The sequence below is a fragment of the Rattus rattus genome, chromosome 14, assembly GCF_011064425.1.
Source record: "Rattus rattus isolate New Zealand chromosome 14, Rrattus_CSIRO_v1, whole genome shotgun sequence".
NCBI lineage: Eukaryota > Metazoa > Chordata > Mammalia > Rodentia > Muridae > Rattus > Rattus rattus.
Genome location: NC_046167.1, coordinates 42,010,489 through 42,037,060, shown reverse-complemented (window position 1 = coordinate 42,037,060; position 26,572 = coordinate 42,010,489). Strand labels below are relative to the sequence as shown.

Genomic DNA, 26,572 nt, shown 5'->3' with positions numbered 1-26,572 from the left:
TTGTGTTCTCTTAGGGTCTGTATGACATCTGTCCAGGATCTTCTGGCTTTCATAGTTTCTGGCGAAAAGTCTGGTGTGATTCTGATAGGTCTTCCTTTATATGTTACTTGACCTTTTTCCCTTACTGCTTTTAATAATCTTTCTTTATTTTGTGCGTTTGGTGTTTTGATGATTATGCGACGGGAGGTGTTTCTTTTCTGGTCCAATCTATTTAGAGTTCTGTAGGCCTCTTGTATGCCTATGGGTATCTCTTTTTAGGTTAGGGAAGTTTTCTTCTATGATTTTGTTGAAGATATTTACTGGTCCTTTGAGCTGGGAGTCTTCACTCTCTTCTATACCTATTATCCTTAGGTTTGATCTTCTCATTGAGTCCTGGATTTCCTGTATGTTTTGGACCAGTAGCTTTTTCCGCTTTTACATTATCTTTGACAGTTGAGTCAATGATTTCTATGGAATCTTCTGCTCCTGAGAGATTCTCTCTTCCATCTCTTGTATTCTGTTGGTGAAGCTTGTGTATACAGCTCCTTGTCTCTTCTTTTGGTTTTCTATATCCAGGGTTGTTTCCATGTGTTCTTTCTTGATTGCTTCTATTTCCATTTTTAATTCCTTCAACTGTTTGATTGTGTTTTCCTGGAATTCTTTCAGGATTTTTGTGTCTCCTCTCTATGGGCTTCTACTTGTTTATTTATGTTTTCCTGGAATTCTTTCAGGGATTTTGTGTCTCCTCTCTATGGGCTTCTACTTGTTTATTTATGTTTTCCTGGAATTCTTTCAGGCATTTTTGGGATTCCTCTCTGTAGGCTTCTACTTGTTCTCTAAGGGAGTTCTTCACGTCTTTCTTGAAGTCCTCCAGCATCATGGTCAAATATGATTTTGAAACTAGATCTTGCTTTTCTGGTGTGTTTGGATATTCCATGTTTGTTTTGGTGGGAGAATTGGGCTCCGATGATGTCATGTAGTCTTGGTTTCTGTTGCTTGGGTTCCTGCGCTTGCCTCTCGACATCAGATTATCTCTAGTGTTACTTTGTTCTGCTATTTCTGACAGTGGCTAGACTGTCCTATAAGCCTGTGTGTCAGGAATGCTGTAGACCTGTTTTACTGTTTTCTTTCAGCCAGTTATGGGGACAGAGTGTTCTGCTTTCGGGCGTGTAGTTTTTCCTCTCTACAGGTCTTCAGCTGTTCCTGTGGGCCTGTGTCTTGAGTTCACCAGGCAGGTCACTTGCAGCAGAAAAGTTGGTCTTACCGGTGGTACCGAGGCTCAAGTTCGCTCGCGGGGTGCTGCCCACGGGCTCTCCGAGGTGGCAGCAACCAGGAAGATCTGCGCCGCCCCTTCCGGGAGCCTCCGTGCACCAGGGTTCCAGATGGGTTTTGGTGTTCTCCTCTGGAATCAGTAATGTGTGCAGAGAGCAGTCTCCTCTGGTTTCGCTGGCGTGTCTGCCTCTCTGAAGGTTTAGCTCTCCCTCCCACGGGATTTGGGTGCAGAGAACTGTTTATCCGGTCTGTTTCCTTCAGGTTCCGGCGGTGTCTCAGGCAGGGGTCCTGCCGCTCCTGGGCCCTCTCCCACGGGAGCCCAGAGGCCTTATACAGTTTCCTCTTGGGCCAGGGATGTGGGCAGGGGTGGGCAGTGTTGGTGGTCTCTTCCGCTCTGCAGCCTCAGGAGTGCCCACCTGACCAGGCGGTGAGGTCTCTCTCCCACGGGTTCTGGGAGCAGAGAGCTGCTGCAGGCCGGGATCCGCGGGTGTGGGACTTCCTATTTATATACTCTGAATATTTATTCTCTGTCAGGAGTTTTCCACTCTGTGAACTTACTGATCACTCAGTAACTTGGTGATTATTTCCTTAGCCCTGTGGAAGACTTTCAGTCTTATGAAAGTCTCTCTTGTCAATTGTTGGCCTTAATTTCTAAGCAAATTCAGAAAGTCCTTTCCAACACATATGCCTTGTGAGGATACTGTCTATGCTTTTTTTTCTAACATTTTTAATGTTTCACATTTCACAGTTGGTTCTTTGATCCATTTGGAGTTGATTTTTGTGCAGGGTAATAGATGTGGACCTAATTTCATTCTTTCATGTGTGGAAATCCAGTTTTCCCAATTCCATTTGTTGAAAACGTGTTCTCCCCCTGTGTTTAAAACATACTTGGCATAATTGTCAAATATTAGATGGCTTAGCTATGTGTACTCATGTTTGGAATTTCTATTTTGTTCCATCAGTCTATATATTCATGTTTGTACCTGTATCACACTGTTTTTATTACTGTTGCTCTGTGATATATCTTTAGATCTACAATAGAGATCTCTCCAGCATTGTTCTTTTTGTTCAGACTTACTTAGGCTATTTGAAATCTTTTGCAGTTCCAGGTAAATTTTAGGAGAACCATTTTCTATTTCTGTGAAGAGTGACATGGGTGGATTTTTTTAAAATTAGGTTTGCAATGAATCTGTAAGTTGCTTTTGACAGAATGGTCATTCACAATATGAATACTACTATCCAAGATATAGAATGTCTTTCCATGTTCTAGTGACTTCCTCAATCTCTTACTTAGCGGTTTAACGTTTTCATTGTAAAGGTTTTTTAACTGTTGGTTAAGTTACTCATAGATCAAACTAGAAAATATTATATTGAGTGAGGTGGTCCAGAACCAGAAAGACAAGAATATATTTTCTCGCATTTGTGATTCCCAGATGAGAGATATATATATGTACAAACCAGGGAAGTAAAAAGGTACCATGATGGAGTGAAAAGAGGGGGTAGGGGGGAGAATGGATGTTAGAGAGGGCAATAGCAGGATACAAGTGATATGGAGGAGAGATGGAAGAGCCAGGCTTGGGGGAGGAGAGATGGAAGACCCAGGGTCAGAGGTCTTAATAGTGGGTTGTCATTACAAAGAGGGGGGGGTGAGGGGAAAATAATACTAAGAGTGAAAAAGTCATAAAGTCATATTTTGCTTACCTAAAATTTCATATAATATATAAGTGTATTTATATATGTCTACATATATAGATTAAATAAAATTATACCATTTGAGCTGACCATGCTGCTTTCAAGAGTAAAAGTTAACAAAAAACTTAGCACAAGTCTGAAAACCCCTTCTCAAGTTATTGGTTAAGGGAGTCAAGAAGTGCAGTCCAGTACAATATTTCTGCTATTCTTGGTTGCTTCTCAGAGGTTGAATGCAAGTCTCTAATCCTGAGGATATCATGCACTTCAGACACAGAATTCAGAGGATCTGAGCTGAATTTGACATGGAAAGCTTCCTCACCAAGGACTAGCTTTCATAGTGTTGGAACATGCTATGCAAGGTGCCAAGGGAGGGAAGCAACCAATAATCCCACCCAGCTGAGAAGCCTATAAACCACAAATGGTACGATATCACTAAGGACAGACACCACACATTACAACATTAATATAAAAATATATATTTTTGTACATAGGCTAAAATATATTTAATTTATGAAGTATATTTCTTCTGAATCTTTTGAATACAATGTTAATCTGGGTCTTTTCATTGGACTTTAAAACACATGTAAGTTTTTTACAAATAAAGTATGGCAAATTTGCCTGATAAGATTGTTATCTATAATATAAATTATGCAGATAAATGAAAGTGATAAATCAGACAGTGAACTTGGTGTGTTTGTTCAAGTTAGATACAAATAGGTAATTTCTGCTGCTTCTAACAATCTGTCTTCCATGTGGTACTGATTAACGCTCACACAGCCTTTAGAGTTGCACTGATTAGTCAGGTATTGTAGTCACTGCTCCAGGCTAAAAGCAAGGCAAATGGGGACCGGAAAAACGGCTTCTTTAAAACCATGCTTTCTGCATGTATGGGGATATCACACTCAATTCACTAATATTTACAACTATACACAGGCCAACAACTTTTTAAACCTGTATTCGTTTCTTGGATCTGAACAAAAGGTATTATTTTTCTGCCAACTTTGCCCCAATGGTTAATTCAATGTGTGATGTCATGTGTGATGTGTGTGTGTGTGTGTGTGTGTGTGTTTGTGTGTGTGTGTGTGTGTGTTACCAGCAATCTTCTACTATTTCAAACTGGAAAATGTGTGTAGCCTTGAAGAATTTTAATGACAGTAAGACTGTGGTCCTGCAAAGAGTAAGACTAAAGTAGAAGCTCACCAGTTCATCAAGAATAGAAAAAAAAACTCAGCACTTAAGTTAACTTCATGCTATTTTGGGAGGGGGGGGGCTCTATAGCCCTGCATGACGAGATGGTTCAATGTGTTTAACAAGTGCACTAACTGCTCACAAAAAGATAGATCTACAGATGGTCCTTGCAACTTATGGTACCTCAAATGGCAAAGGACGTAATTGAGAATCTTTTTCAAAAGATTTACTTTTACCATTTTAGCTTTTATGTATTTGTACGTCTATATGCATTTATGTCACATGTATACAGGTGCTTGCAGAAGTCAGAAGGTGTCAGATCCTCGGAGCTGAAACCTCAGGTAGTTGTTAGTCACCCAATGCAGGTTCTGGGAATCAAAGTCACTAGGAAAACAGCAAGTGCTCTCAATTGCTGAGCCATTTGCACTAGTTTTGTTTGGGTTATTATGATAAACACCATGATCAAAAGAAACTGGGGGAGAAAGGGATTTATTTTAGTTTATATCTTCTGGTAACACTCTGTCACCAAGCAAAGGTCAGGGCAGGAACTCAAGGCAGGAAGTGAAGCAGAGACCATGGAGGAATACTGGTAACTGGCTTGCTCTCCAACCCATGCTTAGCCTGCTTTCTTTTTTTTTTTTAAATATTCATGATTTACTGGATGTATTTGATATACCAATATTAAGTCAGCTTGAGGTGCATAATTTAAACAGTGCCATACTAATCAATGACTTAGAGGTAGGTATTTACAATCTCCCACCTAAAAGATCATAGGACCTCACTATTCAGTTTTACAATTTGATTAGACATTTAAAAAGCATTTAACATTTCTTAGACTATTCCACAAAGTAGACAAAAGGATTGAATACATTAAAATTCTATATTGACTCTGGTATTATCCAACAATTGACAGAGAAAAAAGAAGAGAGAGGAAGAAGATGGGGGAGCGGGGAGAAACAGGCAAATGGGAGGCAAAAGAGAGAGGGAGATACAATTATAGACAAGTGACAGAGAAAGAGAGGAAGAGAGAGTATTACAGACTAATTTCCACCTATACATACATATTCTCAATAAAATTCTTGTGAACAGATTCAAGACCAAATTAAAAGTAATCTTTGAGCAGGTAAGCTTTCTTAAACCCAGATATGCAAGGTTGATTTAACATAAGTGTATGTTAAATACAAATACATAAAATGATTAAAGGCACAAAAGACACTATCATCTTTTTAGGTACAAAAAATGGCCCGTAACAAAATTCAACATTCATTCATGACAGAAGTCCTGAAGAAGCTATAGTTATAGAGGATACATTTCAATGTAATAAAGGGAAGGTACAACAAGCCCACTGCTAGCATCATGCTATATAGTGAAAAATTCAAAGCAGTTCCACTACAATCAAGAACAAGGCAAGAATGTATAATATTTTCATACCTATGAAGTACAATATTTGTATTCTTAGCAAGAACAATATGACAACTGAAGAAGATCCAGGGAATACAAATGAAAAATGGAGTTTCAAAATGTTCTCATTTGCAGATGACATGATACTCTTTTAAAAACTCGAAAAATATATCACAGTCTCTTTTTTCCCCCATCTTTATTAACTAGAGTATTTCTTATTTACATTTCGATTGTTATTCCCCTTCCCGGTTTCCGGGCCAACATCCCCCTGTCCCCTCCCCGTCCCCTTCTATATGGGTGTTCCCCTCCCCTCCTCCTCCCATTACCACCCTCCCCCCAACAATCACGTTCACTGGGGGTTCAGTCTTAGCAGGACCAAGGGATTCCCCTTCCACTGGTGCTCTTACTAGGCTATTCATTGCTACCTATGAGGTTGGAGCCCAGGGTCAGTCCATGTATAGTCGTCGGGTAGTGACTTAGTCCTGGAAGCACTGGTTGGTTGGCATTGTTGGTTGTCTCAAGCCCTTCAAGCTCTTCCAGTTCTTACTCTGATTCCTTCAACGGGAGTCCCGTTCTCAGTTCAGTGGTTTGCTGCTGGCATTCGCCTATGTATTTGCTGTATTCTGGCTGTGTCTCTCAGGAAAGATCTACATCCGGTTCCTGTCAGCATGCACTTCTTTACTTCATCCATCTTATCTAATCGGGTAGCTGTATATATATGGGCCACATGTGGGGGAGGCTCTGAATGGGTGTTCCTTCTGCCTCTGTTCTAAACTTTGCCTCCCTATTCCCTCCCAATGGTATTCTTGTTCCCCTTTTAAAGAAGGAGTGAAGCATTCACATTTTGGTCATCCTTCTTGAGTTTCATGTGTTCTGTGCATCTAAGGTAATTCAAGCATTTGGCTAATATCCACTTATCAATAAGTGCACACCATGTGTGTTTTTCTGTGATTGGGTTACCTCACTCAGGATGATATTTTACAGATCCATCCATTTGCCTATGAATTTCATAAAGTCATTGTTTTTGATAGCTGAGTAATATTCTATTGTGTAGATGTACCACATTTTCTGTATCCATTACTCTGTTGAAGGGCATCTGGGTTCTTTCCAGCTTCTGGCTATTATAAATAAGGCTGCTATGAACATAGTGGAGCATGTGTCTTTGTTATATGTTGGGGCATCTTTTGGGTATATGCCCAAGAGATTAGCCTGCTTTCTTATAGAACCCTGGCTCTCCTGACACTCAGAGTGGACTGGCTCCTGCTAAGTCAATCATCAATATAGTTCATCTCTCAGACTGTGTCCCAGGCCAATCTGATCTGGGAAATTACTCAGTTGACTTTCTTCTTTCAACGTGACTCTAAGTTTGCATCAAGTTCACAATAAAATCTAACCATGACATCATCTCTCAAACCCCTGAATGAAAATTCTAAGAGGTGGCATTTATTATTGATCATCCATGTGGATCTCAGATGGTGTCAGGAATCGTCATGAGACAGGTGATGAGAGATCTAACTGAGTTGCACACAGAGGAAAAAGAAATGCGACATAGAATTGAAAGTGTCCCAGAGTCAATGAACAAGACCTGACCACAGTGACCACTGGTTAAAACAAACACAGAGCAACTTTCTTACTCTGTCTTTTTCTTTCCCATCAATCCAGAGTGAAGGCCTGGCGGGTACTGTGATTTCAAACCCTGGCCTCTAAAACTTTAAAACTAAGTTTTGTTTCAAATCATCATGCATGTGGCAACATGTTATGTTGACCCTAGAAGATGAATGTAGTTGACTATTTCATTGTATCTTCTGGAAATCCTTTTCTGTATCTAACCAAATTCTCCCTATATTGGGATTGCCAGAACCATAGATTTTTTTAGATTAGGTTTTAAAGACCATCTTCCCTCCAACTCCCCTCCAGTATTTGTAAATGTCACAGATATTAACCCATTTGTGTCACTGCATATTTTATAATGTGACATTCATGAGCAAAATCAGAATAGCTTCTAAAAAGCACTCTGTCCTCAGAAGCCACAGCCATCAGCCCAACTTCTATATGACATTTCCTACAGCACAGCGAACATTTGTCTGTCTGCTGTTGTTCTTTAGTCACTCACAGAAATCAGTGGATTGAGTTTGATTTCACTATAAAAATTCCTGAAATGGGAAATCATAAGTATGTTTTTAATTTGATCTTTAATTTATATAAATATCTATTTTCTAAGATTGTCCGAAATGGTCCACTCTATCAACATTGTAGTATGTTGGTTGATATATGTATATATCTTTTCTTCCACTGTGCTAAAATCAACTTGCTGATTTTTACCCACTGGTAGGAATTCTGCTCTTTATGAAAGAAACTATATTTCATGACCACATTTCTATTGCTAATGTCAATGACATCAGAACAAAGCACTTCCTACTTAGTGCTGAGTGAATCATTAAATGCCTTAAAATATCTCCAAGAGGTATGATATTCTGATTCCCCAATTCTTCACTCGCTTCCTATTCTATGAAGATACTTGAGTTGCACAATAGATTGATTAAAATGCAAATCCCAGAGTTAAAAACCAATAGTTTATTAGTGTTTGTTATACTTAGGTTCCTGTTACTGTAATAAAACACAATGACAAAAGGCAACCAGGGGAGGAAAGCATTTAATTTATGTTTCAGCTGGTCCATCATTCAGGAAACTCATGACAGGAACTCAAGACAAGAGTTCAGAGGCAGGAACTGAAAAGCCACAAAGGAACATGTATTACAGGCTTGCTCCTAATGGCTTGCTCAGCCTGCTTTCCTTTACCATTGAGGACCACCTGCCCAGGGATGGCCCTGCACCCATGGGTAGGGCCCTTCTGCATCAAACATGAAGCAGGTTATATCTTACAGACTTGTGTACAAGCCAATGTTATGGAGGCATTTTCTCAATTAAAATGACCTCTTCTGAGATATACTTAAGTTTTGCCAAGTTGACAAAAAGCAACCAGCACAGTATTATTATCAGTATGTTCTTCCAGGTGAGGTTTTTATGGAATTTGTTGTCAATAATTTTCAGTATATTAAATTTAGTAGATGTGTCTATATTGAGTTTTGTTAAATTTCACCAACTTATTTCTTGATTTTGCTTTTATTTTTATTTTTTACATTGCTAAAATAATGTTTTCTCATCCCACTGTCTTTTTTGCAATATTTACTTTTATGTGTGTGTTTTCCCTACTTGTCATTTTATACACTTCATATGTACCTAGTGCCCACAGAGGCCAGAAGATCAGAAGAGGGCATCCGATCTCTTGGAACTATATATAGATGTTTATGAGTGGCCATGTGGGCAGTGGGAATCAAGCAGAGAGGGTTGCTTTTCCAGAGGGCTGCGGTATAAGTTCCACCACCCACATAATCTAATAATTGTTTGTAACTCTAGTTCCAGGGGCTCCAGTGGCCTTTTCTGCCTCCAAAATCACTGCATGCACATGGTATACACACATATATGCAGATAAAACATCAGTATGAAACCCATATGGAAGACATGTAAATCACAATATGTTCTATCTCAAGGAAACTAATAAGGATTCAATAAGCTTTTTTCTTGCATAAAAGAAACATCTGCCAAGAAAAGTGGCAGACATCATATGATATGGTTTGCAGAAAACATTTAAACTACAGGTAGTGCTTTAATGGCTAAAAGAGAGAAATATACACATAGGAGAAATTGTTTAAAATCCTCAAAAAAAAAGTTTGGCTCACATTTTAAAATACAACTTTTTTTCTTTCCTCTGCTGGTAGATGATATAGAGTAAGACTTTCAGAGAAGTAAAAAACTACAAAAATAATATAATTGAAGATTCCATTAAAACTTTAGAAATTGTCATGGTAGGTTTTAGCATAGTCTTGGCTCTTAGTGTGGAAGTTCACTCTAGTCTAGAACTGTGTAGTTCTGATTTGTGAAGGGGAAACCATAAATAGTTGTACAGAATTCTGTTAAGTCTACAAATGTCTGGAAAATAGCAGAGTTCTGACTTTTACATGTAGAGGAGAATATTCAAACGTATTAATACATAATTAAAATGTGCTGTCTCTGGGTAAAAGACTGAAAAAATATTTTAGACCCTGAGATTATAAGAAACCTGGCCAACCAAAAGTTTTGCGAAGCCTGAAAATATGAAGCTTATAAAATTAGCAGTTTGGAAGACTCATAAAGTCATTCTCAGGGTTTGTGAATGAATATATCCAGGCAGGTGAACACTATATAGTCCTCTAGCGAGACTTTATTTGATGAAAATCATCACAATAGTTCAGCATAGAAGAAAACAATATAATTTATCAGGCTATAAAAATATACTTATATTAATAGGGCTATTATTCAGGCACCCCTTATTTTCCAATCAAGATGATTCTTTTCATCAACCTCTTGAAGGCTCCCTTTACCTCTTCGTTCCTGAGTGTGTAGATCAGGGGGTTCAGCATGGGTGTGATGATCCCATAAAAGAGGGACACCATTTTCCCCTGGTCCTTGGAAGAAGGGGATGGTGGCTGCAGATACATGTAGATGGCAGTGCCATAAAAAAGTACCACCACAATGAGGTGGGAGCCACATGTCCCAAATGCCTTGCGCCGACATTCAGCTGATCTTATTTTCAACACTACTTGGACAATAAAAGCATATGATATGAGGATGAGAGTCACAGGTATTAAAAGGAAGACAACACTTATGAAAAATTGTTCACTTTTGATTGCCATTGTATCCACACAGGACAACTTGAGGAGAGCAGGGATCTCACAGAGGAAATGATCCACTTCCTTGTGACCACACAGTGGCATCTGAAGGGTCCATGTGGACTGTAATACTGAATTGCTGAAGCCACTGATCCAACACGCAGCCGCCAAGTGGAGGCAGCGCCTTTGGTGCATGATGACTGAGTAGTGGAGAGGCCGACAGATGGCTAAAAACCTGTCAAGGGACATGACTCCCAGAAGAAAGCATTCAGTGGAACCCAAGGCCAGGAAAATGAAAAGCTGAACTACACAGCCACCGTAGCTGATCACCTTCCTGGTGCTGCATATGTTGATGAGCATCTGTGGGACTGTGCTTGTCGTGTAGCACAGGTCCAGCAGGGACAGGTTAGTGAGGAAAAAGTACATGGGGGTGTGGAGTGTGGAATCCAGGCGGGACACAAGAATTATCATCATATTTCCAAAGATGGTCAGAATATAGGACACTAGAAACACCACAAAGAGTGGCAGCTCCAGCCATGGCCGATCTGAAAACCCTAAGAGAATGAACTCCCGTGAGATGCTCTCATTGGCCACACTCATGGTAAACAATACAGCCTCCGGGTCCCTGGAACACAAAGGGTTATAAGTTGGCGGACATGATTATTGGATGTGTCAATTAGTTATGAAGTGATGACGCTGGAGAGTTTGTGCATTCACGAAGTCATCCTGTTATAGTGAAAATACATTGACAGAAGTTTAAGTGTCTGTCAAACCTTTCAGAGGTGTTTTCTATTCCTAATAATTCTTAACCAAGGTGATTTCAAGGTTACAGCACTTTATCAGTTTCTATTGTCACAGGACATCTCCTTGGGTGTTTGCTATTTTATGGATGGGTTGTTCTCTGGTCTTTTTTTTAAAACCAGGTATCTGCTATCAGAGAGATACAGCTCTTGATCCTGTTATTTGAATCCAGTTTAATTTCTCCCCAGAATCAGTGAGAGTCACTGTTCACTGGCATTTGTGAAAATTATTTAAATCTTATTTCTCTACTATTCCTGCTCTGCTGTCAAAGAAATTTAGATATTGTAGCTTCTATAGTAATCTTTCAGACACCATGTCAAGGGACTTATCCTATTACTCTCATGTTGGAGAATCTACACAGGACTGTTTGCTCATGTGACATCTGAGACTGGCAGGTCTGGCTTATGCACTGCCAAACCACTTCTGTAACTAGTTACATTGCTCTGAGAATGCTTCTTGTCCTCTGACATTCAGTTCCCTCATTTATATGAAAAAGATACAAATTGCTTTCCTTGACTGTGGAGAATCACAAGTGCACCCTTCTGAGCCTGACACTGAGTAGGAACAGAGGAGTGTGAACCAAACAGTCACAGTGAGGGAAGGAACTGAGGAGCTCAGGAGACTTAGTTGGAGCTTTTACAGTGCTCGCTTTCCTAGGTGTCAGCAGCACAAGTGGTTGTGTGACACTCCCAGCAGTCAGCTTAAGTCCAAGAATCCAAGGGAAACCATCCTAATTAAGGCTGTTACCTTTCATGTAAACCATTTGGTCTTGCCTGTCGCCTGGAGCACAGAAGTTCAACAGTTGTGACAGAGTGCTAGGATGCTTTGTGTAGAAGTGAGTCAGAATCTTAAATACTTTGGAAGTAGTACTATAGCAAGTCCAACATCTCAAAGGCATGGATTGCAAAGAAACTTCTACAAGAAATTAAGATTTAATATGCATTTTTATCAATATGAGAAGATATTTTGCAATTTTATTCAGATTCATTTAAATATTAGCAATAGATATTGCATGTTTTCCACTCTTTCTTAAACATTTAGTTCCTCTCATGTGTTATGTATTCATAAAAGTAAGATATGAAATAATATTTTAATGTATTTGTCTGTGTGTGTGTGTGTGTGTGTGTGTGTGTGTGCGTGCTGGCGTGTGCTGGTTTGCACATATGCATATTACAGCATCTGTATGAAGCTCAGAGAGTACCACCAGGCACTGTTGTCTTTTACCTTGCTTGAGACAGAATTGCTATTTTGTTATTCTTGTTTCATGTGGCAAGGTAACTGGCCCTCAAGACTTAGCGGTAATCTGTCTGTCTCTCATCTTGCTAGGAGCACTGGATTCCAAAGAGCACCACGTGCTCAACCTAACAAGGTTTCTGTGGTTTTGAACTCAGGTCCTCAAATTTATGTAATAAGAAACTCATTTGGTGAGCCATTTCCTCAGTATCTTGGCATATTTTTACTTTTATTTTTGTGAGACATGGTGTCATGAGTCCTTTCCTGTGACACGTCATTGGTTTATGAATTCTCACATCACCTCATTCTTAGGAGGGGGTCTTTCAGATATTTTCTTAAGTATGTAGATAAACAATAGGAGATCCCCCTTTCACACACACTGCTAATAAAGGAAGGTTTTCCATAAACCTTCCTTTTAGAAAAGCTGGGCCCTGAAGACAGAAGCTTGGGTTTCTATGCCCCTCTACCTTAGCTCTCTTCCCTGAGAGCCTAGATCTTCTTGAGCAGGAAAGAGAAGGAAAAGCTGACCTGCTGTGAAGCAGAGATCACCGAGATCACAAATACCTTCTAGTGCTCAAATTCTAATGAGAGTTTACTTAGTAATTTCTTGTATATACTGCTTACCTCTAACTCAAGCATGAGAGTCAGAAAAAATCATTTTGAATTCCATAATGTCTGACATTCAAACAGAACTAATTTAAAATGCACAAATATAAGGCGTGCTACTAAGTCGTATACTTGCCAAGGTATGTTCTTTAGTTCTGCTTGCTGGAAGACTCGATGTCTCCAGTCAGACTGAACTGGATGGCAAGAAGGACACAATCACTGTGCATGCCCAGGAAATGTGACGCTGCAATCATGTCCATTACACTGAAGTGAGCTCATTACTGTTTTATACAGAGATATTTTTCTGGTTGATTTTATAAAAATGGAGAAAAATGTATTTTCAGCCAATACTGGGTTTGGCTTCTTTAAAAATCGCAACACTGTTCCTTCCTTTATGCTATCCATTGGGGCGGGGCTAGCCAACCTCCTGACCCAATGGAAGATGTGGGAGGAGATGCACAAAGAGATGCCACTCTTCCTTTGCTAAGTTCAGTATAAGCCTTTCTCCGGGGAACAAATCCTTAACTTTCTAACACTACAACAATGATGATGGGGAAAAATTAACCAAACAACAACAACTAAAAATTGAATTTTGTGCTCAACAGAGACTTATTTACACTTGTAAATTATTATTCAATGGGTTCTCTAAAGTCACTAGATTACATTTTTTTTCTTCATTTTCTTTTCATTTCTTTTTACAGACAAAGTCTGGATACATAGCTCAAGCTGTCCTAAAGCTCAAGATTCTTCTGCCTCAGTCTTCCGAGTGTTGAGATTACAAATGTGTTTGACCATATACAGGTGTGTCACCAAGTGTGGCCAATAGTAAGTTCTATTAGAAATATGAGAACTCATTCCATGTTCTCTAAGATGCCGTCTGGAATAATGCTGTCATACCTTTGATTTCCATATCAGGAAAGAGACCTCTTTTTAACTTATCATTTAAAATTGTTTATTAACTTGTCTATGACATATCTCATATAAAAAAAACTTTTGAAATATATACCTATATCCAATATATCTAGAATATCTTTTCTTTTATAGGTTTATTATCTCTAGATGAAATTATTTTTACCAGAGGATTATATATGGCCCCTTAAACTATTTTGTTTATAATTTATCTGCAAGACAGTATTTAGTTCAACCAGAATACAATGCATTTGTATTTTCATTTTTATGATGTTCAGGTTCATTTCAATTTATTTTTTAGACAGATAGATTTTAGAAGACATGTTTAAAATTGTAAAAAAAAATATATAATAAATAAAACCCTGCAACTTTAACAAATTTGGAGAGAAAAAATCCAATACATTACCACATTTAAAAGAAATATCAAACTGATGTAGAGTAGCCAGGTTTGCAAGTCCAAATAGTATAACAAAACTGATCCGAGATTGAATGAACGGCCATTCAGAGCCTGCCCTACATGTGGCCCATATATATACAGACACCAAAACTAGATAAGAATGGTGAATCTAAGAAGTACATGCTGACAGGAACCGGATATAGATCTCTCCTGAGAGACATAGCAAGAACATGTCAAATACAGAGGCTAATGCCAGCAGCAAACCACTGAACTGAGAATGGGACCCCCGTTGCAGGAATTAGAGAAAAGACTAAAGAGCTGAAGGGCCTTGCAACCCCACAAGAACAACAATGCCAACCTACCAGAGCTCCCAGGGACTGAACCACTACCCAAAGACTATATATGGACTGACCCATGGCTTCGACTGTATGTGTAGCAGAGGATGACTTTGTTGGGCACCAATGGAAGGAGAAGCCTTTGGTCCTGCCCAAGTTGGGCTCCCAGTGTAAGGGAATGCTGGCGGGGGGGGGGGTGGATGGGAGAGGGGAACACCCTTATAGAAGAAGGGGATGGGGAAAGGATAGGGGACTTGTGGACAGGAAACCTGGAAAGGGAGTAACACTTGAAATACAAATAAAGAAATATCCAATAAAAAATCAATTAAAAAAGAAAAAAGAAAACTGATCCAATTATCAAAGAAATATATATTAAAATTGATAAAACTCTGTATTTTTATCAGTTTTTAAAAGGAGAAATTAGTTTTAAAGGTTCTTTCTAAAGAGACATAAGAAAATATTTCTTTTTGTTTTTCTCATTTTTATTAGTTCTTTGAGACTTTCATACAATGCATTTTGATCATATTTACCCTCTCCCCAACTCCTCTCAGATCCATTTCCCATTTCTATTTCACTCAACTCTGTCCTTTTATTTTATTTAAATCTATCAAGTCCAATGTGTGCTTTCTATATTCTCTTGGATATGTGTCCTCCACTGGAGGATGGCCAACTAACAAGGGGCTGACTCTTCAAGAAAGCTGACTCACCTTCTTCAGACATTAGCAGTTTCCAATACATCTTTAGATAGGGATGGGACTTAGTGCTCATCTTCCTTCCCTGTATTGGAATTTTGTTTATGCCTGCTGTCTCAAATGCCATGAATTCATATGTAAAACTCTTCAGCTCTGTGCACAAAACATCATTTCTCCTGGTTCTAATGATATTTCAACCCCCTCTTCATCAGTGATTCCTGAACCTTGAGCAGATGAAGTATAATATAGATATTCCATTTAGGGCTGAGTGCCAAATTGGATTTCAACTTGTGAAACAGACCTGAAATCCAGTCAGTAAGTGGTTGGTTACTCACATGCTTGATTTCTCAGTGTTCTCTGTGTCTTCATAAATTGGGTTTTAGTGTCAAATTTGAGTAACCGACAGCATTGGCAATAGCCTATAATATTGAGGTATTTATAGGATCTTTGAGTTGTCCAACAAGTCAAAAAGAGGAAACCCACTATTGCCACTGTCCTGTCTAATAGGGACCTTGTTGCCTTGTTATGGGCAACTCTATTTAAACTCCTTACACATGTGTATTTGTATATTTTAGAAAGTTTCTTCGGGTTTCCATATGACTTTCAAAATGTCTTTAGTGTTAATTCCGCATATTCTAACCTCTATCTTGCCATTTCACCTTGTTCTTAACCCTACCTGTGCCATTATTAGCCTCTAATCCCCTATGCCATTGCTTTCTCTCTCCCTTGAAATCCACCATCCCATGATTCCTTACTAATTTCATGACCTTTATGGATATTCCCAACTGTGCACACGTACCTGCAGATTGAAAGCTAACATTCATAAATGAAAGGACATTTCATTTGTTTGTGTGTGTGTGTGTGTGTGTGTGTGTTTATCTTATTCAGACTGATTATTTCCAGCTGTATCATTTACCTGTGAAATTCATAATTTCCTAAGAGCTTAAGAATATTTTTTAAATATACCATTTTTCATTATTCCTTCATCATTGCTAGGTGTCTAGGCTGTTTCCATTTCCTAGCTCTTGTGACTAAAGCAGGATTGAACACAGATGGGTAGGTATCTGTATAATAGTATGTCTCTGCCTATGGATCTTGTGGTTGATTTGTTTCTCAATTTTTGAGGAACCTCTGTCTTGAATTTCAGAGTGCTGCACCAGTTTGTACTACCACCAGCAGGAAATTCATATTTTCTCTTCCTATATCCAGTCATTAGGGAGGAAGGGGGTGGTCTTAGCTGTTCAATTGGATGAATTCTCAAAGCAGTTTTAATTTGCATTTCCCTGACAGCTAGGGATGTTGGACATTCAAAGCAAATGTTTCTCGTCCATTTGTATTCCATCTTTTGAAAACCCTCTGTTCCATAGCCAATTTTAAATTTGGCTTGTATTCTTGATGTTTAGTATGATCCTTTTGTAATTGTTGTTCTTTGCATGTTATAAATACTAACCCTCTGTGAGATATTGGGATGGGAAAGTTATTATTCCATTCTGTAGGCTTCACCTTCACTTGAGTGATAGTGTCTCTTGCTGTATAGAAGCTTTTAGTCCAATGAGGTCTTATTTATTAATTTTTGGTCTTAACACCTATGTTAACAAGGTCCCATTCAGAAAGTCCTTTCCTATTTAATGACGTTCAAGCATATTCCCTACTGTCTCCTCTATCAGATTCAGGTTATCAGGTCTTATGCTGAAGTAAAGACCTAGTTTCATTCTTCTACATGTAGCTATCCAGTTAGATCAGCATCACTGTTGAAGTTTTTTTCTCCAATGTGTATTGTGAGCTTCTTTGTCAAAAATCATGTGACTATAGGAGTATGGGTTTATGTGAGTCCTCAATTTTATTCTACTGATCAACATGTATGTTTTTATGATAGTTCTATGTTTTTCTTATTACCATAACTCTGTAATATAACTTGAAATCTGGGATGACATTCCTCTCAATAGCTCTTCTTGTAAAGGAGTGTTTTCAGTGTCTTTTGGTTTTTCATGCAAAATTTAAGATTTTTTTTTAAATTTCTGTGAAAACTTGAATTGGAATTCTGATGGTGATTGCATCAAAATTGCTTTTGGTAGGATGGCCATTTTCTCATTGTTATTTCTATAAATCCATGAGCATGGGAGGCCTTTCCTTTCTAGTATCTTCTTCAGATTCCTTTGTCAAAGTCTTGAAGTTTTCATTTTACAAGTCTCTCATGTCCTCAGTTGTATTTATTTCATGTGTTTTCATTTACTTTTATGTTATTGTGAATGGACTTGTTTTCCTGATGTCTTTCTCAGCATGCTTGCCATTTTTGATTAGTAACTACTGATTTGTGTGTTAATTTTGTATTCTACTACATTGCTATAGATTTGTGGTGATATATGGCATCATATCATCTGAAAATAAGGATGTTTTGAAGATTTTCCATAGAGACTTGAGTAGAGAGAATCTCTTGTGCACTGTGTGCATCTATTAGTAAAAAGATGATTAGCAAATGGCAGGAAGTAATAGGTGGGAGTTTCAGTAGAGAGAATAGAATTCTGGGAGAGAGTCAGAAGATGGAGGATTTACACTAGACTCTGAGGAAGACAGACACATGAAACTGAAGAAAGGTAACTAGCTTTATGGCAGACTAGTTAACAGAGATAATTGAGTTATGTGCTAGTGGGGATGAGTCAAAGCTTATGGCCTAAGCATCTGTTCATAACTAATTAAGCCACAGAGTTGTTATTTTGGAGACAGGGTGTACATAAAAAACCCTAAGCCTACAAGTTGGGTCTTACACAGATTTAATTTTTTGAATGGTGTTATTGCATCTCAGCTTAGATATGGTAGATGGAAGAAATACCTAGGGAGTTTGAAGATCTTAAGAACTTCCTATCTGAGATAATGAGTCCAAGTTATCATAGGGCAGAAACTCAATAAAAGTTAAGGAAAGTTAGCCAGGGAAGAAAATTCAGCATACTTTTTTCCATTTTTATTCCAACCTATCTTTTTGTTCACACTTGGTGCATCCTCACCCATAAATCACTTCAAATACATTCAAGTTTAAAAGTTATAAAAGTATCATAGGTGTATAGCTCTCTTTTGGGTGAAATGATGTAATAGAACCCAAGTTCCTCAGTATTTCATGTTACAATATGACCTAATGCAGTATTAGTTTGACACCATACACTACCTCAGAAGAATAAATAAAGTCTATACCAGTCATCATTTCCACAAATTTAAGAACATTGAAACACATTCTCTTCTACTACAATGTAGTCTAATTGTTTTCCTGGAGCTTTGGTAGAAGGGAAGAAGATATTGTCCATACTACTTTGGTCAAATGTATTCAGAGCATTTACAAGCACCCATTAATTCTTTGAACTTGATTTTCCTAAATGGCTGTGCATGGTTTTAGCCTCTGCAGTTTGTGAAGACAACACCATTTAAAGTAGCACATGTCTCTGGCATCATTTTCCCCCTCCTACTTATATTCACTAAGATGCTAAATCTACCATGAATTTCAAAGCTCTGACAACTTCTTCTTTTCTGCTTTGTTTGTCCTAGACTACTACCCACCCCATTGGTATAAAGATATCTTCATCAAGAAACTAATTTTTCTTTAGTAAGCTTTAGGGACCGAGTCTACAGTCCATGCTTTCCTGTAACCCATGGCAATCCTGCCTCTGCAACTTAAGTGCTGGAATAATAATACAGAGATCATTAGAGAAAACCACAACCAACCAGAATGCAGAGTTATGGAGCCCAGTCCCAATGGACACATCTACAAAACATTCCTATACCTAACATTTAGGGATTACTGTGAAACAGAGGAAAGATAGATTGCAGGAGTCACAGGGACAGGGAGTTTGATGTGAGTGTGTATCTTCTAGTAATATCAGAAGCTACAGCCATAAAGTTTCACCAGCATGAGAGCCTAAACAATAGCTGAATAAGGATGGTAACAACACACTTGCTAATGTGGACAGGGAAAAGCCCAAGAGACCTCAACCCTACACAAAGAATTACAGGCAACTAAAGAATTCTGAGAACAGGAGAAATAATCTCCCCAGGGAAGAGCACAGTTGGTTATCCAGTAGCACACTTTCAGTCCTCAAAACCTACGTATAAATAGCATTATACTGACAGAGCAGGTAGTCCTTATGCATTTAGAAATATATATTTAATGTGTCTGTATGTGTATAACAACAATTAATGAAAAAAAGAGGTACGAAGTTGAAAGAATAAGGGAGGTATATGGGAGGATTTGGAGGAAGTAAGTTGACCTGGGGAATGATGTAATTATATTATAATTTCAAAATGAATTTTGCAAAACTGCTCTACATGGTATCATAATTTGGCAACACAGTCCATTATACACAGGGAGAAGAGAAGAAAAAATTTTGACAAACTTAACAAAATGAAAGAACCAAGTGCTCATTGTGGTTGTTAAGTGAAGGAATGTGGATGTAAGGATAGAGGATGTGGCAGAAAGAAAAGATTTGCCCTCAGAAGAACACATTTTGTGTGATGATATCATTTAAGGCCCGTACAATCTGTTATTCAAACCCTTCTATGTAATAAAAGAAAACTACAATATGATAAGAAATCCAAAGTGCATATAATCAATAATCAAGATTTCTTTCAAAGGTGCCCTATATAGAAACTATTGAACACTTAAGATGTTGTAAATAGTGAGAAAATGGTTGGTTGTAAATATTAACTTGTGAAAGGTATTTAGCAACGAAAGTAATGAGGTTGTGACAATTTTATTTGATAAATTGAAATACTGAAAATGAAAGAGACTTCTAAAAATGAAAAGTAAAATAAAAAAAGTAAAATAAAGACTGGGAGACCAATGAATAGAAATATGTTGGCAAGAAGAAAAATAAACACAGAGCACAGTGGTGACACATACCTATAATGTCTACATGTGGGAGGCTCAGAAATTTGAGGTCACTCACCACTGTACATTGAGTTGGAGGTCAGCCTTAACTACATAAGACCATGACTCAACAACTTACAAATTGAAAAAAAAAATATGAACATGCAAAATTTGCATAAAAACCGTGATAGTTAGCCTTCATTGTCAATTTCATTGAACTTTAAATTATCATAGGAATACATTCCAGAAACAGCCAGGAAGAACCACTGTAATATGAGCAATGCTATTGCATGGGCTGAGGTCAACTGGCCTAAAATCAGTAAGTGAACTTAGCACCTGTCTCTCTGTCCCACCCTCCTCAGCACCTTCTGTGGATACAACATATCTTCAAACCCTGACTTGAAGTAAATCCTCCCTTCCCTAAGTTACTCTGGTCAGTTACCTGGTGACTGTAGCAAGCAAAGTAACTAATACAGAGACAAAGAACTGGTTACAGAAGGAGATTGGAGAATTTTGGCTGCTGTACATTCAATAGAGACTTTATAACCAGAGTGCATGAAGAACTCAAAAAGCAAACACAGAAAAAACAAGGAAATAAATGATCCAATTAAAAATGGGCTATATATCTAAAGAGAATTCTCTAAAGAAGAAATAAAAATGATCAAGAAATACTTTTTAAATGTTCAACATCCTTAGCCATCAGAGAACTGTAAATTAAAACTGCTTTGAGATGTCACCATTCCCAAGTTAAGATCAAGAAAAAAGGCAACAGAAATGGGGACTTTAGAAAGATAAACTAGTCTATTCGCAATAGAATCAGTGTGGAGAGTTCTCAAAGAGCTAAAAGTAGATCTAGCACATATAACCCATCCTTGGCATACACCCAAAGGACTCAGTTTCCTACTCCACAGGGCCTGGCCATGCTCTGTGCTGCTCTATTCATAATACCTAGGAGGTGGAAACAATCTTAATGTTCCTTATCTGGTGACTAGGTAATGAAAATGTAGCACATTTTGAATGTGGTACACTATGGATGTCTATTTAGTTTACAGAAAAATAAAGTTTTCAGGCAAATAGATGCAACTGAAAGGACTATATTATGCTGGTTAATTTTGTTTTTGTTTTGTCAAATTGACACAAACTAGATCCAGCTGGGAGAAGGAACTTCAATTGAGAAAATTCTTCCATTGGATTGTCCTATAGGCAAGTCTTTAGGACATTTTCTTAATTAGTGACTAATGTGAGAAGGCCCAGACAACTGTAAACAGTGCTACCCCTAAGCAGGTGATTCTTCCTGCCTTGTATTTAAAAAATGCTCAAGCTGTGAGGAATAAGCCAGTTAGCAGCATTCCTCAAATGTCTATGCTTCAGCTATCACTTCTAGATCTTGAGATCATGCACTGGAGTGCCTTGATAATGGACTCTAACCTAACTGGCAAGATATACTAACTCCTCTCCTCCCCATTTTGCCTTTGGTGATAGTGTTTATCACAGCAATAGAAAACAAACTAGGACATTTACTAACTAAGGTAACTAGATCCAGAAAGACAAATGCTGCATATTTGCTCATATTTGAGAATTCGAGCTCCAAATTTTTATATTTGAGTACATAGTCTGACATAACCACAGAACCTAGGAAAGTAAAACAGGATCATGTTGAACAGGGAAAAACAGGAGTTCTAGAGAAGCAGAGAATGAATCACAAGTGCTGTGAAAAGGGAAAGGGGGGACATGGGAGGAGGGTACTTTAACTGGGAGCAGGGAGGAAGAATACACACACACACACAAGCAGGAAAGAGAGTGTGGATAAATTATACTAAGTAAATTGAAAAGCTATGAGGGGGAGGGGGAATTGGAGAGATGGCTCAGCAGTTAAGAACACTGACTGCTGTTCCAGAGGTTCTGAGTTCAATTCCCAGCAACGACATGGTGGCTCACAACCATCTGTAATGGAGATCTGGTGCCCTCTTCTGGTGTGTCTGAAGACAGCTCAGTGTATTCATATACATAAAATAAATAAATGTTAAAAAATAAAAGAAAAACTAAATTCTGTGGGGAAGCTGAACACCCAGGAGTGCAGACATCCTGAGACCACACGACAGACTGCCACTTCTGCACACCTCTGCCCACATCTCTGGTCCAAGAGGAAACTGCACAGTGCCTCTGGACATGGGAATATAGGAACAGTCAGTCACTGGTACCTGTGGTTCTGGTCTGTGCCCAGGACTGAACTGAACCGGCCAAGCAGCTCCTTGCACCCAAATCCTGTGGGGGAGAGAGCTGGACCCTCAGAAGTGTGGACAATCCTGAGAAGTCAGAGGAAACTATCCTTTGTCCACAGTCGAGACCCAAGAGAGAATAGCCCAGTGCCAACTGTGTCCCCTGCGTGCGGGGACCTGGGAGCAATCAGGGGCAGGACCTTTTGATTCCTGCCCATGCCTAGAGCTGGAAGACAGTCTCCAGGAGTGCCTCCACACCTGAGAGCAGAGGTAAGATCCACTTTTCTGCTATCAAGTGACCTGCCTGGTGGATTTGGACACACAGAGGTAGAAATCCTCTGGGTCAGGGCACTTCCTGTTTCTGGCTCTGCCATTCCACTGATACTATTCCACAGTTACCTGCACCCAAATCCCATGGGGAAGAGAGCTAAACATCCAGGAGTGCAGACACCCTGAGACCACAGGACAGACTGTAACTTCTGTACATCTCTGTCCACATCCCCGGTCCAAGGGGAAACGGCACAGTGCCTCTGGACACAGGAATGTAGTAACAGTCAGACTGTCCTGAAGACAGTCTCCAGGAGCACCTCCATACCTGAAATCAGAGCCCCTTTTCTCAGGAAAGGCTGAAAGAAAACAGGAAAATAGTTCTGCAGGAGTGCTGACACAGAGGCCTGCAGCAGGGTCAAGTCACTCTCAGAAACAGCAAGACAAGCAAACACCAGAGACAACCCAATGGCTAGAGGAAAGCTCAGGAACCTAAGCAACAGAAACCAAGACTAGTTGGCAACATCAGAGCCCAGTTCTCCCACCACAGAAAATACTGTATATCCCAACACATCAGAAAATCAAATTTAGATTTAAAATCACATTTTTTGATGATGGAGGACTTTAAGAAGGACATAAAGAACTCCCTTAAAGAAATGCAGGAAAACGCAACTAAACAAGTAGAAGCCCTTAGAGAGGAAACACAAAAATCCCTGAAAGAATTACAGGAAAACACAACCAAACAGGTGAAGGAATTGAACAAAACCATTCAGGATTTAAAAATGGAAATATAAACAATAAAGAAAGCACAAAGGGAGACAACCCTGGATATAGAAAACCTAAAGAAGAGACAAGGAGTCATAGATACAAGCATTACAAACAGAATACAAGAGATAGAAGAGAGAATCTCAGGGGGCAGAAGATACCATAAAAAACATTGACACAATTGTCAAAGATAATGTAAAACTCAAAAAGCTCCTAGCCCCAAACATCCAGGAAATCCAGGACACAATGAGAAGATCAAACCTAAGGATAATAGGTATAGAAAAAAGTGAAGACTCCCAACTTAAGGGCCAGTAAATATATTCAACAAAATCATAGAAGAAAACTTCCCTAACATAAAGAAAGAGATGCCCATAAACATACAAGAAGCCTACAGAACTCCAAATAGATTGTACCAGAAGAGAAATTCCTCCAGTCACATAATAGTCAAAACACCAAATGCAAAAAACAGAGAAAGAATATTAAAAGCAGTAAGGGAAAAAGGTCAAGTAACATGTAAAGGGAGACCTATCAGAATCACACCAGACTTCTCACCAGAGACTATGAAAGCCAGAAGATCCTGGACAGATGTCATACAGACCCTAAGAGAACACAAATGCCAGCCCAGGTTACTGTACCAGCAAAACTCTCAATTAACATAGATGGAGAAACCAAGATATTCTGTGACAAAACCAAATTTGAACAATAACGTTCTACAAATCCAGCCCTACAAAGGATAATAGATGGAAAACTCCAACACAAGGAGAGAAATTACACTGTACAGAAAGCAAGAATATAATTCCCTTGCAATGAAACCAAAAGAGAGACACACAAACATAATTCCACCTCTAACAACAAAAATAACAGGAAGCTACAATCACTATTACTTAATAGCTCTCTACATCAATGGACTCAATTCCCCAATAAAAAGACATAGACTAACACACTGGATATATAAAGAGAACTCAGCATTTTGCTGCACGCAGGAAACACACCTCAGAGACAAAGACAGACACTACCTCAGATTAAGTGGTTGGAAAGCAACTTTCCAAGCAAATGACCCAAAGAAACAAGCTGGAGTTGCCATTCTAATATCAAATAAACTTGACTTTCAACCAAAAGTCATTAAAAAAAGATAAGGAAGGACACTTCATATTCATCAAAGGAAAAATCCACCAAGATGAACTCTCAATCCTAAATATCTATGCTCCAAATGCAAGGGTACCTACATTCATAAAAGAAACCTTATTAAAGTTCAAAGCACACATTACACCTCACACAATAATAGTAGGAGATTTCAACACCCCCACCTCTCATCAATGGACGGATCATGGAAACAGAAAATTAACAGAGACACAAAGAAACTAACAGAAGTTATGAACCAAATGGATTTAACAGATATTTATAGAACATTCCATCCTAAAACAAAAGGATATACCTTCTTCTCAGCACCTCATGGTACCATCTCCAAAGTTGATCATATAATCTGTCACAAAACAGGACTCAATAGATACAGGAAAATAGAAATAATCCCATGCATCCTACCAGATCACCATGGACTAAGTCTTGTTTTCAATAACAACAATAATGACAGAAAGTCCACATATACATGGAAGTTGAACAATGCTCTACTCAATGACAACTTGGACAAGGAAAGAAATAAAGAAAGAAATTAAAGACTTCTTAGAATTTAATAAAAATGAAAACACAACATTCCCAAACATATGGGACACAATGAAAGCAGTGCTAAGAGGAAAGCTCATAGCTCTGAGTGCCTGCAAAAAGAAACAGGAAAGAGCATATGTCACCAACTTGACAGCACACCTAAAAGCTCTAGAACCAAAAGAAGCAAGTACACCCAGGAGGAGTAGAAGGCAGGAAATAATCAAACTCAGAACTGAAATCAACCAAGTAGAAACAAAAAAGACTATACAAAGGATCAACAAAAATCAGGATCTGGTTCTTTGAGAAAATCAACAAGACAGATAAACCCTTAGCCAGACTAACTAGAGGTCACGAAGAGTGTATCCAAATTAACAAAATCAGAAATGAAAAGAGGGACATAATAACAGAATCTGAAGAAAAAAATCATCAGATCTTACTACAAAAGCCTATATTCAACAAAACTAGAAAATCTGGAGGAAATGGACAATTTTCTAGACAGATACCAGGGATCAAAGTTAAATCAGGAACAAATAAACCATCTAAATGACCTTATAACTCCTAAAGAAATAGAAGCAGTTATTAAAAGTCTCCGAAACAAAAAGAGCCCAGGACCAGATGGGTTTAGTGAAGAATTCTATCAGACCTTCATAGAAGCACTCACAACAATACTGTCCAACACTTTGCTGAAGTTGTTTATCAGGTTAAGTAGTTCTCTGGTGAAACTTTTGTGGTTACTTAAGTATACTATCATATCATCTGCAAATAGTGATATTTTGATTTCTTCCCTTCCAATTTGTATCCCTTTGACTTCCTTTCATTGTCTGATTGCTCTGTCTAGGACTTTGAGTATTATATTGAATAAGTAGAGAGAGAGTGGGCAGCCTTGTCTAGTCCCTGATTTTAGTGTGATTGCTTCAAGTTTCTCTCCATTTAGTTTGATGTTAGCTACTGGTTTGTTATATATTGCTTTTACTATGTTTAGATATGGGCCGCTTATTCCTGATCTTTCCAGGACTTTTATCATGAGACTGTGTTGAATTTTGTCAAATGCTTTCTCAGCATCTAATGAAATGACCATGTAGTTCTTATACCTCTCCTGGGCATATACCCAAAAGATGCTCCAACATACAACAAAGACACATGCTCCACTATGTTCATAGTTGCCTTATTTATAATAGCCAGAAGCTAAAAAGAACCCAGATGTCCTTCAACAAAGGAATTAATTCAGAAAATGTGGTACATCTACACAATGGAGTACTACTCAGCTATCAGAAACAATGACTTCATGAAATTCATAGGCAAATGGAATGAACTAGAAAATATCATCCTGAGTGAAGTGACCCAATCACAGAAAAACATACTTGGTATGCACTCATTGATAAGTTGATATTAGTCCAAAAGCTCGAATTACCCAAGATGCAATCCACAGGAAGCTCAAGAAGAAGGATGACCAAAATGTAGATGTTCCTAGTCCTTCCTAAAAGGGGGGAAAATATCCATAGGAGGGGATATGGAAGTAAAGTTTAGAACAGTGACTGAAGGAACAACCATTCAGAGCCTGCCCCACATGTGACCCATATATATACAGCCACC

At 38.5% G+C, this 26,572-nt stretch overlaps 1 protein-coding gene across 1 annotated transcript; it reads right to left on the bottom strand.

The window, feature by feature from the left end:
* Positions 1 to 9,899: 9,899 nt before the first annotated feature.
* LOC116883554 (olfactory receptor 2B2-like) lies at positions 9,900 to 10,841 on the bottom strand. Its single transcript, XM_032884734.1, has one exon. It carries the CDS (start codon positions 10,839 to 10,841, stop codon positions 9,900 to 9,902), a length of 942 nt encoding a protein of 313 aa, XP_032740625.1.
* Between the last annotated feature and the right edge of the window lie 15,731 nt (positions 10,842 to 26,572).